Genomic DNA, 18,662 nt, shown 5'->3' on the forward strand with positions numbered 1-18,662 from the left:
CCAAGTATTTCACTTCAAATGTGGTAATTTATTTGCATTCTTTTGTAGCTAACATATTCAGTTAATATTGATAATAAAACTCAGATTTTTTTAAACAAAGTAATTAGCAATTATTTAATGGAACTTTTAAATTTTTAAAATTAACTCTTCATTGAAAAGTTTTTTCAGGTTTTCAAAATGTCAGACATTTTCAAAATAAAAAATTTGCAACTTTGGATTTAATTTGCGCTCATTGAGAAATTGCATTTTTATAAAGTAAGAGATTAAAGTACAACAAAAAAGTTCTAACTATTGAATCGAGATAGTAATTATTTGACTTGTTTGGGCAAGTAAATATTTTTTAGACTTATTTTAATTTCAGCTAGGAAAAGCTTTAAAATATGAAAAATTCTCCAACAAAAGAAAAACTGACAGCTCCTCAACTGTTTTTATAATAGTTATAAAAAACATTTTTCAAAATACTTATTTAAGAATTAATGTAATAATTTCTGTATTTCATAAAAGTGTAAAATCCTAAAGCAAAGAGGCTAAATTAGGCATGAAAAATAGAGATTCCTGAATTTAAAATTAGTATTGAAAAATGGTGAATGCCATCAAAATCACATAATTATTCTTGAATAGCCTACATAAAGAAGGAATACACTGGAATATATTTCAGAAGCAAATCTAGCCCTGACTTCACAGATTATGTATCATTTATTTGTCTGCATATGTGCCTTTTTTATTACTTGAGGACACCTAGATAAAGAGAAGTAAAAAAAGATGTCTCCAGGCACAAGATACATTTTTAAATTGTATGCTATGAAAATATGTGTACCTTCAAAGCATCTACCATTTCTGTGCCATGTGATTAAGAATCACTTTCTTTTACAGTTCCCTAACCCTGAATGTCTTTGCCAGTTTTCCCCTGAATTGACAAAAGAATGAGTCAGAAGAAAAATCTGGCCTTTAGCTTCCATTTCCTTTATTTTAAACTAAGACACTTTGCCTACTATTCTTTTTATTTGATGCATTCACAGGGAACAGCAGAAATTAGGCATATAGATAAGATTAATTAAATATACAGTGGCCAAATAGGCAGAATTCTCACTAATATAATGAATGCGCATACAATTAGTGATTTTATGATGAGCATCCCTAGAGGCCAGGATCCTGGGTCATAAGGCAATGTACAGACTTAATAGATGTTTTCTAAAAGAGCATAGTGAAATTTGTCCTTTTGAAGACTGCACATATTTACTGTAAATGGGGAAACTTAAACCACATCAGAAGTTGTGTGCCCAATTGCCACTAGTTTACTAGGCTTTCTCATTTCTCTAAATAGATTACAGTATCTAAACAAGCAGAAAAATTCTGCGCTTGTTAACAATCCAGCAATATTTTTGGCAGACTGATAGGGATGAAATTTCAACAAGTTAAGATAAGGCGTGGATTCAAGAAGTCGATGAGGTAATTGTGCAACTGGTATTTAGCAGCAGGTGAGATTTCTATAAACAGTAGTTTAAAAAAAAAAAAAAACACTTCTTGCTCTTTTTCTTTCTTCTCTTCTTTTTTTTCCAACAGGATGATGATACACGTGACAGTCAGTTCAGCATTACAGCATACGGAGTGGGCCCATGTGTGCCAGCAAAAGACGGAATAACACAAAAGGGGCCAAATAACCCTGTTCAACCTGTACCAAAAAGCCCTGATGAGATGAGAAAGGTATTCATTGACCGGGCCAAGAAGATAGACACAATATCCAGAGCTTGTTTCCCATTAGCCTTTCTGATTTTCAACATTTTTTATTGGGTAATCTACAAAATCATCAGGCATGAGGACATTCACCAGTAACAAGACTGAGGCTTGCAGTACATAAAGATCTGGCTGTCACACTCAGCAGGAGGCTTTTTGTTAGAAATGCACATCAGAGGAGTGATTGGAAGAGTTAAAAAAAATGAGGGGAAGAAAAAGGATCCTGCATGGCCTGCAATGACCAGCTACAGTGGATGGAAGAATGAAACCCAGAGAAGATACATCTGCTATTGCAAACTTTCCTTGTCAAACTAAATATTAACTACTTTTTCATTGAAAATCACTCTCTACTGAAGCTTTACTGCCAAGTATTTATATATATTGTTACATAGTGGTATAATTGTACAGTACTCTTTGAATAGTCCTTAAATTTTTTTAAATTCTGGTGTATTTTTAATTTTAAAAATGTTTCCCAAATACCCTAGGTGAATCCCACAGTATTACAGAATGGACTAGTGTTTGTAAGTTTTCTTTTAATTTCACAATATAATGACAAATTATGGATTGGAGAAAACAGCTTAAAGGACTTGATCTAGTCTTAAGGACAGTACTGGTGGTTTTGCAGTGAACATATTTAACAGTTTTAAGTCATTTAATTTATTCAATGTAGTTCATATTACTGTTCCCCTGGAAGGCGTACGTTGAAATAATCTCAGAACAAGTATACAGCCTAATAGTCTACACTTCATATGAGAAATATACTAAAATTTCTAAAGTATTGATTCCTGCAAAGGATTTTTTTCTTTTAATTTCCTATACTTTGATAATTTAAGCATATTCTTTAATCTTTTTTTTATATTTTAAGGAGTTTTTTTCCTCAATTCATAAAACTCATACAGCTTGTGAAATAGACAAATTACATCAAAATTTTGCAATGCTTCATTTTGATTCAATGCAAAGAGATCTTGGACTGGAATTGAAAGCAGAGTCAACCATTTCACTGAAGCATTTGGAGGATGAATACAGTTATGTTTATGCACATTCATCTCCTACATATTACATAATTCCAGGAAGTTTAATTTATGAATGTGACAAATTTTCTGACTCATTCCTTGAAGTTTGTTAATGTGACTTAGATACTGGTTAAGAAGCACTTCACAGCTTTGGAAAAACACACAGCTCTTCTAAAAGAACAAAAAAAAAAAAGACCTGGATGGTCTTTTACTTTACTGGATTTCACATTAATAAATGGGAGAACAACTATTAAAACTCTTAGATCTTCCCTGTTTGGGTTTAAATAAGCCATGTTAGTTGCTTCTTTGAATTGTAACACCATAGAACACATTTATGGCATAGTGTCCAGGCAAGAGTATTTACTTTTGTCAATCTATTGGCAAAACAAAACCATGCTATCATGTTGAAATATAACATTTAGTTATTTAGTTATTAGATACTCTAAGTCCAGTCAGTGAGGCTGCTTCTCGTTGCAAAATATTTTTATCTTGGACATGTTTAAAATTTGTGCTTCTTTGATGATCAGAATGTGTATACAAAAGCAGAATGGGCTGGAGGCGAACATCTGGTGCACTGCCAAAGGCATGGTGCATATGAAGTAACAGAAGCAATGTAACTCTGTTCTGGGGCTTGTAACATAGCAACCTTGGGTTTGGTTTGGTTTGGCTTGTTGTTGTTTTCCTCCCAGGATTACTTAGAGAGATTCTATAATAGTAGCTCTCATATTTTGTTAAATTGTGTCAGAAAGAACATATATATATATATATATATACTTCCCTTTTATTTTAAAACTATTATGGTTTTATATTTTGTTTCATTTAATAATCTAAAATTATTTCAATTCACTTTTTGCTTTCTTTTTTTTCTAATATTGTGTCTGCTTTTTTATTGGTTTCTTTATGTGCATGTTCCAAAAATCTCGTTCGCTTATGAAGGTGTGAGGGGATATCACAAATTTATGACTGATATTCACCTCTCTCAAAGTTAGGGTTAGTTATATTGTATGGAAAGAGTTGTTAACATGTGTCTGTTAACAGCAAAATCGACTGTATTTTGTTTAAGGGCTGTTTTCAAATGCACATAACATTTGGCATGTGATTCTATTTTAATACAATGGAACCAAGATCTGATCTCTCTGGAGCTGATGGTTTTGTAGACTTTTTTAATGGAATCATAACATTTACCAAGGTAACATAAGCCTCTGTAGTCCACTAACGTATTTTTCAAAAGAAATAATAACTTTAAATTAAGCTTCATTTAGATTATTCCTAAATTACTTAGTATAATGTCACACGGTACAGAAAGAGAGAAATGTCATCTGAGATGATAAGAAACTTCAAGGCACAAATGTCTGCTATTCACCACTGAAAACAGGAACAGCCCAAAACTGCCAGCAGGCATGCCAGCCCTCTGTGCAAAGCTGGAATCAACAGCTACTGACATCAGCTAAGATTACTGTGGGATGATATTTTTGCAACTGTATAATGAAGCAGCAGGAAATTATGTTAAGATGCGAGAATTGAAAGGTGCTCTGCGGTACTTACCAGACTGCAGCATTTTTGTTGCCCTCCCATCAAAGAGATGGGAAATGCAGAAAAACACTCATCACAGAGATAATGCTTGAGGTAAATGGTACTTAGCAGGCTTCCTCCTACACATAAAAAAGACCCCAATCATTTGGCAGAAGTAATAGCTACCTCACTTAACTATCACTGGGCCTGGGCTCTGCTGAGAACAAGTCCTTGGCAAGTCACACAAGAAAGCTTCTCATAAGCACAATCCCTGTGTGACAGGATAATGCAGCTTTGTCCCAAGTCATCATTCAACACAGGTGCAGACCCTGTACTTCTCAGGTCATGTTTTTGTGGACCAGCCCTATGCTTTGAAAATTAAATACTGGCACTAGAAGGACATTGTAAGACAATGAGAACAGAGACACTGCAGGATCTGGAAGAACAGCCCAGTAACAGAGCTACTGAGGAGCTGACACAGTTACCATGAGGGGAAAAAAGGGATCAAGCACCCTTAGCACTTTTCCCAGACCTGCCGTGTCTCCATAGGAACACTTGCTCAGGTGGAAGCAGTAACTGCAGGGGAAAACTATTTATATCATCTGTTGCAAAGTTTATGTTGTTTTGTGATAGTGATTTCTGCCTGCGCAGATTGACTTCCACACCATCCCCTTTCTTGATAGAAGGAGAAGCAAAACAGTAAGGTACAGGATGAAAAGTCTGGGCTGTGCATAGCAGAACAGGAGCCACAGGAAGTGAGAAAGCCCAAAGCAGAGCCTGGAACCTCTTACATGACTGTCTCTTCATTCTGCACTAAAGAGAGATGTGGCTGAACCCGTGTCCCCATGTCATCAGAAGGCAAAAAACTTCAGTACCTTGAGAGAGGAGAAGCCCCTTAGAGGTGCAGTAGAAATATTCCACTATCACTGTGCCAAACTCCTACTTAAATTGCAAACAGCAAAATTCATTTTATTTTTAAAACTAGATTAAAATATCAACACAATAGGCTCGCATGGTTAGAGGGATGTTTTTTTCTCTATAATACTGATAAACAATGTGAAGATGTGAGGGAATTAGGAATACTAATATTGTACTACTTAGAACTCAGCTATTTTAACACCAAAATAAAGTATACTTTACTTTCAAGGACTTTTGACAGCAAGCAGTATTTAAACAGGTTAGTGTAATTCAGGATGAATAGAGCATTTACTTAAGATTTAATTATTTTTCATACATTAGGTTTCTTTGGATTCCTTTTCTTATCGTTCATTCCAAAATCTGCTTTATAAAGAATCATTTGTGATGTGTGAGAGATGATTCTGTTTACTCATAGACAGAAATATTTAGGTGATTAAATGTGCACTTTATATTTAAGGAGTGAGATATTGCTTCCACTTTGTGTATAACCCCTTTCAGAACTGTAGACTGATAATGTAGATAAAGAGAGACTATAATAAACTGTACAAAACCTTATATTTTTTAACAGTAGGGAAAGATAAAAAGTCTTCCTTAACCTTAGAAAAAGAAAAAGTATTATTTTCAGCAATAATTTTATAGTAGAAGGAAATTAATTTATTTATACCATTCCCAGCCCAAGCTGACGTGATTGGTTGCAAAAGATACACTTTTCTTCCAGTTTCTACTCTCATTTGAACTATCATAGAAATTAATCTAATCCAACAGAATAGAATTTGGTTTTAAAATGTGAAACTGCTGAATGAGCTAATAATACATACAGTACCCCTGTGAGGTAGTAAAATAAATTTATCCACATCTTACTGCACAATCATGTGGTTATTTAGATGAGTGCAATATCAGATTTCAAAGCTTTTTTCCTTTTCTAAGAAGAAAAACATAAATCTCAAACCAGACTACTTGTTAGTAATAAAAAGGGATGTTCCGTTTTGGAGTGGTTACAGAAAAGGTGTCTCCAGTAATTTCTGAAGTACTATCAGTTTGGAAGGCTTGTGGAAGCAGGTTAGATGGCTAGAAGCAGTAGATTAATGCCAGAAAAAATGTTGGCTCATCCTGTCTTCTTGACATTCTTGAATATTACTGCACTTCTTCACTTTCATCCTTGTGAAATATGCAAGAAACATTTCTTATGTTTGTATTTTAATGTATGTCAGAGTGATATTAACAGATGAAATGGACTCAAGTAGCTACTGATGTTCCATGAATGTGGAATTGTGAGCTGTATAAAAAGAAATTGTGCCATAAGCTTTTGACATAAAGGTTTAACATAATATATGGTATTTTGTGTGTTAGTGATCCTGGCTTTTTAAAGGCTACAGCAAGAAAAAAATAAAAATTTATATGATAGTGTATTAATAACTTGTCTGTGAGTTTTCAAAATATTCTCCTGTGAGTTCTCTCTGACAGCAATTTCATCTCTAAGTACTTCCTTTTTTGTATAAATCTATAAATGTGTTGTGCATGGATTTTATTAGATTCCTTTTTATTGTATTACAGTATCATATTGCACTTAAACTGACATTCTCTGCAGTCAGAAGTGTTTAAAATGTGAAATTTATGGTGTCATCCATGTCATTGTAGATATTTTGTTCAAAAAAGAAAATAAACTTATCTTTTTTCAGAAACTGTGAAGTAATTTTTATTATATTTTTGGATTTAAATTAATTTAAAGTCAAAAGAGGAACAGACAACACCATTGGAAAAAAGGATTAAACCCGAAGTAGTAGTTACCATGCACTACCATTGAGTGTTTCAGGAGTGAAAGCAAGAGAGAAAAGGAGTAGAGTGCCTTTGAGCAGAATGCCTTTGATTGTTATATGGGCTCTAGCTCTGAAAAAAAACCCTTATTCTGAAACTCAGGGAATGTTATCTTGATAAATGCCTATTGAAATAAGTACAGCCACTCCAAAATTGTCCTGCTGAACTTATTATCAAAAAGGCAAAGAGTTTCACTTGCAGCAAAATAGCCTTATGAAAATTTTTATTGGTCTCTGAGCACCTCCTATGTACTCCTTGATAGAAAACTTGAAGTTAGCAGATAAGAAGTCATTTGAGAACACTCTGAGTTCTTCTAATCTGATTACAGGAGTGTTAATGCTCTTATAAAGAGCACAGTTAGTAACAGCCCTGTCTTTAGGAGACAGCTCAGATGTTTGTCACTCCCTGCCCACAAAAGGTGACATCAGTTCATGCCTCTCAATTTGCTTATCGTGTCCATGGGATGCAAAACAACAACTTTGACATGCAAATGAAGTGTTTCCATTACTAGCTGCAAGTAATTCAGTACAGCAAACCTGTAGCATGCAGCTTTATAGAATGGAAATTTCTCAAAGGAACAGTGAAATGAAACAAGAGCACCAGAGAAGCCTTAGCAGAAATCTTGAGTGAGCCTTCACAGAACCTGCAGAACTGTCAGATCTTTGCTATTTGTGACAGCTGTTGCTCCAGCAGATCTGTACCATCTTGTCTTCCCTAAAGCGAAGCATAGCTGGTACCTCTGCCCTTGTTCAGATATATTCACAAGCAACAATGTCATGCAGTTCCCAGAGCATGAAAACTGCAAATGCACCATACCAGGTGTGCAAGAAGCAATTAAAAAGGAAAGTAACAGCCAGGCAATGTGACCTAAGAATCATAGGAAAAAGAAGTAACAGATCTTAAAGAGATCAATATGTGATTTATGGCATAAATTATATGGCCCTTTCAGGACAATGATCTGGAAAAACATATCAAATATCTTCTTTTCACTATTGCATATATAGTGTCCTATTAATTTTAGAAATACCTAGATATTTTAAATTTTTTTTAAAATATTTAGTTTACCATGATCCATACAGTGGATTTTATTATGTACTATCTATATATTATCAGATCTGAGAACATACTTTTTTTTTCTGAATAAGACACAAGCTCATGAATTTAAAACCCAGGACAACAATCCTCAAAAGTCACAGACCTAGAATTACAGAGCAATTTTCCTTTTGGAAATGAATCACACTTTCTCAAAAATTTATTAACATTTCCAAAAATGAAATATTTAAACGTTTATTTCACAGAGTTATGAAGTCACAGACTGGCTGAGGTTGTGAGGGGCCTCTGGAAGTCCTCTTGCGCAAACCCCTGCTCAAGAAGGGCCACTTACAGCCCGTTGCCCATGTTTGGAGAGCTTTTGAATGCCTCCAACAATGAGGACTCCACAGCCTCTGCAGGCAGCCTGTGCCAGTGCTCAGCCCCCTCAGAGTAAAAAGTTTCCTGATATTCAAAGGGACCATCCTGTATTTTGGTTTGTGCTCATTGCTTCTGATCTTGCCACCGAGCACTGTTTAAAAGAGCCTGGCTCCATCATCTTTACATACTGCACACAAATTTTTACACGAGTTGATTAAATCCCCCAAAACTCGACACTGTAGTGCAGGTGTGGCTCTACCAGTGCTGAGCAGAAGGGAGCAATCACCTTCCTCAAGCTGCTGGCAACACTGTGAGGGCATCCAAGCCTGGCATTAAGGGTCCTTGTCACAAGGGCACGTTTCTGGCTCATGGTCCTGCTGTGAGCACACCCTGTGCAGCTGCTCATCCCTCAGCATGCACTGAGGGGTGTCACTGTCCTGGGTCAGAGCTTTGCACTTTCCCTCACAAGGCTGAAAACACTTGTAGTATTAGTTCCCATTGAAATAATCTGCATTTAAAATCTCTACTGAGGTATTGAGTTCAGCCTCAAACCCACTTATGTTTTATTTCCTCTCGTAACAAGACAAATAACACACTGACCTGCCTTGCAAACTTCTCAATGTTACTTTAGATGTGTTTGGTTATTCTCATTAGGCAGGTTCAGAAGACATTAAAGAGTTGTTTTTAAAAGTGCATGATAGAGCTGATTTTCCACCTGAATATGAGGAAGAACTTCACTGTGTGGGTGAGTGTGCAGGGTAACAGATTTTCCAGAGAGATTATGGAATATCCCTCCCAGACATATTCAAGAGCTGTCTGGACACAATCCTGTGCTATTTGCTTTAGAATGACCCTGTTTAAGCAGAGGGATTAGACCAAATGAGCCACTCTAGTCCCCTCCAACCTGACCCATTCTGCAACTCTGTATGAGGAGTAAACCTCATGTAGGGATCAGAATAAATCCACAAGTTTCTCGAGCTAGGCTTAACATAGTTAAAATAGGAGGTTACTGGACATTTTTACCAACCTCAACAACACTTCATTAGTTATACAAGAGCCAGGCGTCCCTCCCCATCCATTTCTTGCTTTGCTGCAGCGAGGGCACCGCGGTTTCTCAGGACAGCACAAATCACACCACAAGATGGCGCCCCCTCACACGGATCGCGGCGCGTTTTGGGAACACGCGTTTTGTTCAAGGACAAATACTTAGCAAAATGCATTCTTCCTGAAGATATTTCACCCACTGACAGTCATTATTAAGAAAGAAATTAATAAAATATAATTACTATTCATGCTACAAATAATAATTCATTTTGAAAGTGTTGGAAACATTTTGAGGTGATGATGCCCCAGAAACAAAATTAAACATTGAAGGTCTTTGGAGTAGGTTCCTCATGGTAAGGATGCCTTCAGAGTACAGCTGCAGCTACAAGTACAAATGCATCACTTATTAGATATGCAAAACAGCCACTCCACTTATTCCAACACGTGTTGTCATGCTGTCATAAACACAAAGAAGGAAGTATAAGAAAGTTTCAGGGTGACTTAATTGAGGCTTTCCAGTAGCTGAAGGGAACATTCCAGAAAGACAGAGACTTTTTGCAAGGGCATGAAAACGTTTTACATAGGTCAAGGGGAAGTGGATAGGAACTAGAAACTAAAAGACATTAGGTCTAGATGAGATATTAGGAAGAAATTCTTCCCTGTGAGGGTGATGAGGCATTGGAACGGGTTTCACAAAGAAGCTGTGGATGCCCCACCCATGGAAGTGCTCAAGAGCAGTTGGATGGAGCTCTGGGCAATCTGGTCTACTGGAAATTGTCCCTGCCCACAACAGAGGGGTTGGAACGAGATGATCTTTAAAGTCCCTTCCAACCTAAGCTATTCTATGATTATATGACATACATGTTTCATTGAGGAATAGATAACTTCATATTATCTCATAACTAAGATGAGATGAGCCCATACACTTCAGCAACATTAATGATGCAAATCTGTAACTCAGTTTGTCTTGTAATAGCTTGCTGTATCACCACCCTCTTGCTTTCCCAGCAGACTTCACCCCTTCACACATTCACTGAACAAATATGGAAACAGCAGTAAGAACCCTGAACTTTGATCTGAAATGATACTGAGAATGTTTTTACAGATAGATACTACAGAATAGTTGCAGACTAGAATAGATATTACATTTTACTACTAACATATTTTTGTTGTTTGTCCTTCTCAAGGGAGTACAGCATACAGTTTCTTTCATGATTTAGATGCTAATATTTAAATAGGACCATTATGAAGATTACTAATTTTTAATTTAGTACTAGTCAATAATTGATTAATTGTATGTTTAAGGTTCACATAAGTATTTATTACTTAAAATCAATGAGTATTGAAGTTGTTTCTTTTTCCCATAGGCTTTGCAGGCTCTCCCCAATGATTATTCAATGAAATACTTTACACTTTGCATTTAACTTCATTGATAATAAAAGAAGGTCAGTAAAAATAAGTCAAGAAAGGAATATCACACCTCAATAGGAAACTTTTGAATTGTGTATGACTGTGGTCAGACATAATACAGAAACAATTTCATACTACACGCAGTTTTGAGGAAAAAAAAAAGTAAAAGCACTTTCAAAAATAATCTGTCCCCTTTCCAATAGCCTCAGATTTAACTAAGGTTTATAAGTACAAAAAAAAAAGCTTGAATTTTTTTTATTGCAAATATATGAGACCGAGTAAATTTCTGAAGAGTTCTGAAGCAGAATCAAGCAGCTGCTAGATGAGGGAACAGGGAGGAGGTACAACAGGGAGGTTGTGGCAACAATTCTGTGTTCAGGCAAAGTCTTGGTACACGAAGTCCCCTTTCTGAGAGGTCCTTACATTCTGATTTCATCCTTGAGTTAATTCCTTCATTTCTTAATGACACCTCCAGAATGCTGCTGTCAATTAAAAGGCAGTACATTCCAACACCACCCTGTGACACAGGGCAAGTGCATTAAACTGGTTTGTTATCCCTGCTCACCTTCTAATTATTTCTGCCCTGTGACTGGCATCAACATTACACACAGCTACTCCACTTGTAGAACAGTTACATTGTCTTTCAGATTATTAAACCTCAAATGCTTTATTCTCACTTGACAGTACTCATGCTTATGTTCCTACTCTGGCATCCCCTGCAAGGGAAGGCATGGACTCAGATTAACATGAAAACCCCAAGCATTCTCTTGGCATAAGTGTTACTAGAAAATTTAGGTACTTAGATCCCTTCCTCACCTCTTTTCTTCATTTACTATCAAATCCAGGAAAAGTTTTTCAGTATTAGCCAGTCCAAGTTGTCTGAAGTCTTCTATAAGTATCTTTTTCACTACTCATTTTCAAAGTGTCAAACCTAGGTCTAAATCATATCTTATATTTTTTTCCTTCCTTGTATTCACCTGGGGGGCACAAATCTTTTGGGATGTCCAAAGGGGCTGCAGGACAATTACTGTAAATACACAGAAAATCCTATACATTCTCTTTTCCTGTCTGCCCTCATAATCTCTCCTGAGGCTGTACTAGCTCTCATCCAACCATATCCCACTCTCTAATACTTAGGAGATATCCACAGGGTTATTTCAGGGTACAACCAGCGTTAGCGGATCTGTGACTTTTGTAGGGTTACTTAACCTTTTTTAAATTAAAGCATAATACTTGTAACCACCAGAGCAAAATAACCTGCATGCCTCTTGGGGCATGTGCAAAACCACCCAAAACAAATTTTTTACATCGTAACTAACCAGGTTACCAGACCAATCTGAGCTTCCTGGGAAGAAACAATATCACCTCCATGGGAATGTTACAAATTATGCATGCTCATCCATATTGCCTGATACAAAACTCAGTGAAAAGGTTATTCAAATTGCATAGTTAATACTTTAAATCAGTGGGTGAGTCAGTTAATTCTGTGGTTGCAATTTTCTGAGCTTAATATCCTTGACAGAATTTTAGTGGCTGGAATTTCTGTGAATCTGTTTTGAACTAGAATTTGCTGTCAAGCCTGTTTGGGAAGTTACCAATAGCTCTGTTTTGTGACTCAAAAGCAAATGCAAAAATGTCTGAGAAACTTGATCAGGATGGTCTACCTGCTTACAAAAGGCAGTGGTTATATATCTCATTGTAGCTGGAATTTTAATCATTGTTTTTTCAAAGGAAATTGAATCACCATCTTTGACATAATCTTTCTGAAACACTTCAGCTTACTTCAGACCCTAAACAGATGTTCTGAACTCAGGGAGTTAGGCAAACTGTGAGTCCTTTCCAGTGCTTAATTGTTGTGTGCTGCAAGTTAATGAGCTATTTATTCTCTCCATAAAAATAAAGTGCAGCAGAATCTAAATTGAAACTTGAGCATCTGAACCAAACTTGAACATCTGTAAAATATACTTGCCATCATGCCTTTCTTAATTCTACTGCCATCAAATCTAGCTCTGCCTTAAGCAAAAATATTTCTACAGACCTCAAGTGTGGCTGGTTTCAATTATAATATAATATTTTAACTAGTAAAATAAACATGGAAAATATTGTCAGAGATGGTAACATAATAATCATGCAACATCCAGAAACATTATTCCAAAAAATTTATTTTCATCATACCACTTTTTGACACTTCTTTTATCCTCCAATTTATTTTTGTTGTTGTTGTTAGTTTTGTTGTTTGTTTATTTTTTTTTTTTAATTCTAGGAATAAAAACCTATGGAAACAAAGTAAATATTTTTGTTTGTGTTATTTTTATCTAGATAGTAAATAGTCAGCAGAGGTCAGAACAATGAAAGAAACACTTAAATCCCCTATCTCTAAACAACATATTTGAGTTCAGATTTAGAAAAAGATTGCTTTTTTTTTTATATTTCAAATTTTAAAGAATATTCATAGCTATCCCAAATGGGTCATGCTTTTATTCCTTTCCCACTTGAAAAACCAAATTGAAATTTTCTATATCAACATTTTAAATACGTTAAACAATAACAACTCTTGTCTTTCCCCAGACAGTAATCTTATTAAAACAGAGCAAAACTTTAGTGGAAGGAAATGGACTTCAGATTCTGCATGTACCCTCCAAACAGAGATATCACTGAACAGAGATATTTCTGACACTGCTTGAAGTCCCAACATATAAAATGCCTCCTTGGAGTTTCTGTGCTGGTAAGAACTTCCCTTTGGTCATCAGAAGCAGGGTGATGCACAGGTGATGAAACAGATTTTACTACTGTTTTACCTGCAGAGGAATAATCCCTGGATATTGTAGATTACTTATGAAATAGATCTGTCTAAATAATTAGTCTTCCTATGACTGCACAAATAAAAATTTGAAAAAAAATTCAGTCCAATGTTTATTTTTAATCAAAATAAAATTCATTTTTATGTGAAATCAACAATTTTATTGGAAACATAAGTAGGTGATAAAATATATTGAGTCAAATTCAAAATTATAACATAATATTTTCAGATATTTTGTAGGGGGCTGACCCATTGTGAATGTCAGATGCCCACCAATGCTACTCTGGCACTCTTCTCCTCAGAAGGACTGGGGAGAGAAAATGTAAGGAAAGGTTCACGGTTTAATGTAAGGACAGAGAGGTCTCCCAGCTGTTACTGCAACAGGCAAATCTCAGAGTTAACTTGGAGAAATAAACTGAACTTATTATCAATCAAACCAAAGTAGGGTAGTGAGAACTAAACCCAGATCTTGAAAACACGTCCCCACTACTCCTCCCTTCTTCCCAAGCTCAACTTCACTCTGATTTTCTCTGCCTCCTCCCTCCTGGTGAAGCAAGAGGGGAATGGGGCCTTGCAATCAGCTCATCTCACATTGTCTCTGCCAATCCTTCCTCCTCAGGAAGAAGACTCCTCAAACTCTTCATCTTCTCCCATGTGGGGTCCCTCCCATGGTAGAAAGTTCTCCATCAACTTCTCCAACATGAATCCATCCACCAGGCTGAGGGATGCACTTGAAATATTCCATAAAAAAATGTTTTGGTTAAGGAAAAAAGGTCTAGTACCAGTTATGCGATGCAAGTTTGTACGTTCAGTGTATGTGCACTGTAAGTGAACATAAAATCATAAAAGTAAAAGAGATTTCTGAGTTAATGTAGAATCAGATATGTGTGTGTGGACAGACACTTGTTAAATCTGTTTTAAAAGAACTTCCCAGCTTCTCAGCAGCTCATTATTCTTACTCTTAGAAGGTTTTTCCAAATATCTTATATAACTCCTTCTTTTTGCAACTTAGGTTATTATTTCGCATTTTATCTACAACAAACAGGGAAAGCATTACTCCCTTCCTCTTTGCTAATGGCTTATTTATTACATTCCTTCTCTACACCATATTCGTTTCTTTTTCTCTTTTGCTGCTGAAGAAAAAAAAAAAATCAAAATCACTTTATTCTTTCCTCGTAGATCATGGTTTCCAGAGTTGAAATAATTGCTGCTTCTCTCTTCTATGGGCAGTTCAGCCAACCCTCAGCCTGTTTTGGAGAGGAAAAAAAGAACTGAACAAATTATTCTAATGAAAGCCTTGCTAGTGAGGTGCAGAGGAGAGGGATTACTTTGCATGCTTTGGTTACACAGTTCTGTTTATATGTTTTCCTTTTCACAGCTGCATGCCTCTGCTAATTCATAGATTTATGAATTAGCAGAGGCTGAGCCGTACTAATCCATAGATTTTCTTTTGTGCAGAAATACTAGTAAACCTCCTACTTCGCTTATTTGAGCAAAATATTTTTCTCACTTCTCGTGAACCCTCCTTTTAAAATTCCTTCCCCAGCTTCAAAACTCTTCAAAGGTTTTAAGACTTTGTCAGTAGAGCTGCCCTCACCACTCAATTATAACAAAGTTTCCCTATCATAGCCAAGATACATATTATTCACATGCTGTAATAAGAGTGTTTCTAAGGAAGAAAGCATGAAATTTTGAGCAAATATTCATCTCAGGCCATTTCTTGCTTTCAGAAAATAAAAAACAGATTTTCCATCCTTCCCTTTTCATACATATATGCTCACAGGCACAAACCAATTTTTTATGGAGGATTCTGTCAGTGTTAGAGAGCTAATAGAATGTTCTCAGCTTACAGCTGGCACCTAAAGAGGGGGAGTTTCTGTTATTGAATGGAAAATTTTTGTGATAAATGTTAGAACAACATCTTAGGTGCAATTCCTCAAAGTGTGTTGGCTGCATGATAGAGAGAGAAAAGAAAAATGTGAAATTGCTGATTAAAACCCTGACACATTTAGGTTGTCACAGTGTTATTTACAGAAAGACATCTGGATGTAGTGAGAAGAAAAGCCTTTGAAGAAGGTGAATTCAGAAATTTGTAGTACCTCTGTGGAAAACTGTTTTTAAAGTTGTCTTTACCACCTAGAGGTATGTAATTCAATATTTAGAGTTTTATAATTGCAATGATCCAAAGTGCAATAAAATGCAGCAAAACAATTTAATATTCTTACATTTGGGTTTCCAATATTTCAAAGAATACACCCACACCTCTATTCCCTCCTTCCCGTTGCTAAGGGAAATGTGTTCAGAATCAATACTTATTTTTAATTTTTCTCTGAATCTGCCAAACTGTTCTGCATGTCAAGAATTATTAAATGGGACTGCCAGTTATTTCAGAGAGAACATGGGGAAAAAAAGACCTAGATACCCTTCCAAAATCCAGAAATGTCAGCAAATCCAAATGCTTCCCTTGATGCAATTTCAAACATCTGAAAAAACATTAGTAACCCAATGCTAAGGATTTGTCCTGAGTTATTAAAGAAATAAGAAAAGAGATCTAATTCTTAGTACATTTTGTCTCATATAGTTATTATCTGTGCAAAACATGTACGGAAGAAGACACTAATTTTAAAATTTAGAGGGAAGATGGTGAAGTATTTACTCTATCAAAAGTAAGCTTTTTGATGCAAACTGTAAACTGATTTTATATCAGGTGCCTCAGATCCACTGTTGAATATTTGTCCTCTTAAGCACCATCTAAAGAAAAGACAATAACCATTAATTTGGAATGGTGAACTGTCCTTTTGCTTCCCTCTTCTATATCAGTTGCATCTCTGATTTCTTTGTGAGAAAGGGAACATAAGGTTATGTGCCCCCTGGGAAACAAAGTAAGTAGCAATGTGTAGTAAGACACTGAGAATTTCAATATTTCAAAAAGAGTTTTTTTTCTTCACCTTAATTTTTTTTTCTGATAAGGTTCTTATCTTGTGCTTCATACTTAATGGCTGTCATGGTTTACTAAATATATTTTAAAAAGTGACAGAATGCTATTTCAGGGGTGCTATATCTGTGATGCAGAGAAATGGGTTCTATTGAAACAGGAATGAAGTCAGAATTCATTATGTAGCATAGTAGGAAGAATTCCCACCCCTTTTTTCTCCTTGGTTTGTTTATTTGTTTGCTTGTTTTCCCTAGGATCCTGGCATTGTTGTTTTTACTTACAGCTCATCCAAGAAGTTCTTTAACCTTGACACCTTGACTTTGCTCTTTTCCATGCTTGCAATGGGGTAAATTTCTACAAAAAATACAGGCTGATAGAGAAGAAGGGCTGATTGTGACTACAGTTAAGGAAACAAAATAGCTATGTGAAAATTAATTGTAACTTTACAGTGACTCCCTTCACCTTTTTTTTTTTTTTTTTTAAGCCACAAATGAAAGGAGACAATGAAAAGAGAAAAAGGGATAACTGGATAAAATTTCCATGTTATTATGAAGCTTCAATAAAATACATTACACTGAACATAGAAATTCTCTGGGTGGTTCTGCACTCCTGCCACACCAGGGCCATTAGGAAATCATAGGCATATATTTTTCCTGGTCACAAAAGCTCCTTCCAAGAACTAGATGCAATAGATTAAGTTACATTTACTAGCTGCTGCTCGGTCAATCCTGTGACTGTTTAGAAGCACATGGTACAATGCCAGATCAACATGAGCAGCGCACGTGATCCATCACAGCAGGGTCTGTAGTTCTCCAACAACGTGTGACTTGCAATTCAGTTTCACAACTTCCAAACACAGCTGTTTGGAAATGTGTAAAACAGTTTCCATAAACTTCTCAATGACCTCAATGCTAGAGAAGAAAGGAGGAGCCAACTTTCATTCAACAGTACAAAAGAGAAAGTCTTCAAATTATTCAGTAAACAAGAAAAAGGGATTTAGAGATGACTACAGAATAGCACCAAACTGTCATGCATTGCAGGAGAGAAAAAGGCAAAATGAATCATAAGAAACATAACCAGATACATTTTTGTTGCAAAAATATCCCTTTCAACAATCCTGGGACTGTTCTAAATGAATATATTCAAACACCTAAGGCAGATCCAGAAGAGTACTACTTAGATTACAAAGAAAATACTACATTTGTCTTTCAGATAAACTTAATTTTCTTAACCTGGTGCAGCAAAGTGTGGCCTTAAGGTCAGGTGTCCAGCTGGCCAAAGGGCGGCCAACACCCAGCAGCAAATGTGTGAGCACCCCTCGGCGTCAGAAGGCTTCGGGCTGTGCTCACAGCAGACGGAATCGCTGCTGGCCGACGAGAGTAAAGCGTCCGGACACTCACTGGCGACTTGTCAGATTTATTGTCAACCAGGGAGTGGCAGACACCCAGGTGTTGAATCTAACGTGTCTGCCAGTGAGTGACCTTGAACAAAGGGTGCAACAGGGTTATAAAGGGAGGAGGGATCTCAGGGAGGGGTTTACAAAGGACCAATAGGGGAAGGTAAGGGAGTGGACTTAACATAATAGGCACTGGGGAGAACCCAATAGTTACATTATAAGGGAGGGGCCCCAGAGCCACAGCCAATCATAACTCCCAGGTAGAAGAAGATTCTGGAAGCTTGGGAGGAGCGAGGAATGATTGACTGGGCCCATGGAGAAGAACAAATTCACATATGAGGAAACACAGGGGAGGGGAAATTATATAACAGAGAGGATTGACATAAACTGTGGCGGGAGTAACCAAGGCAACCAAATGACAGACAATACCATGGCGGGAAGAACTCGCGAGGGCAGAACCATTACAGAAAATGGCGGAGTGATACAGAAAATAGGGGAGTAATTAAATAAACTAACAGAACACACTACAACAATCTGGTAATAGAAATAGCAAGCATATATGACTGATTTGAAGAAAGTGAACGTATCCTTGTGATCCTGATGAGAGATAAACATCAAGAACCAAAAAAAAAAGAACTCTTTTAAGCTAAGAAAGGATGTCAGTAGGAAAAAAAG

General features: G+C 36.3%; 1 protein-coding gene across 2 annotated transcripts in view; it reads left to right on the top strand.

Moving 5' to 3' along the window:
* Positions 1-6,848, top strand: part of GLRA3 (glycine receptor alpha 3) — an 83,137-nt gene extending 76,289 nt beyond the window's left edge. For both annotated transcript variants that reach the window (XM_064710640.1, XM_064710641.1), the window contains one exon: positions 1,564-6,848. In XM_064710640.1, coding sequence (XP_064566710.1) covers positions 1,564-1,833 — 270 coding nt within the window. In that variant the 3' untranslated portion in view covers positions 1,834-6,848. The remainder of the gene's footprint in view (positions 1-1,563) is intronic.
* Positions 6,849-18,662: the final 11,814 nt, after the last annotated feature.

Source organism: Zonotrichia leucophrys, chromosome 4 (assembly GCF_028769735.1).
Source record: "Zonotrichia leucophrys gambelii isolate GWCS_2022_RI chromosome 4, RI_Zleu_2.0, whole genome shotgun sequence".
Lineage (NCBI taxonomy): Eukaryota > Metazoa > Chordata > Aves > Passeriformes > Passerellidae > Zonotrichia > Zonotrichia leucophrys.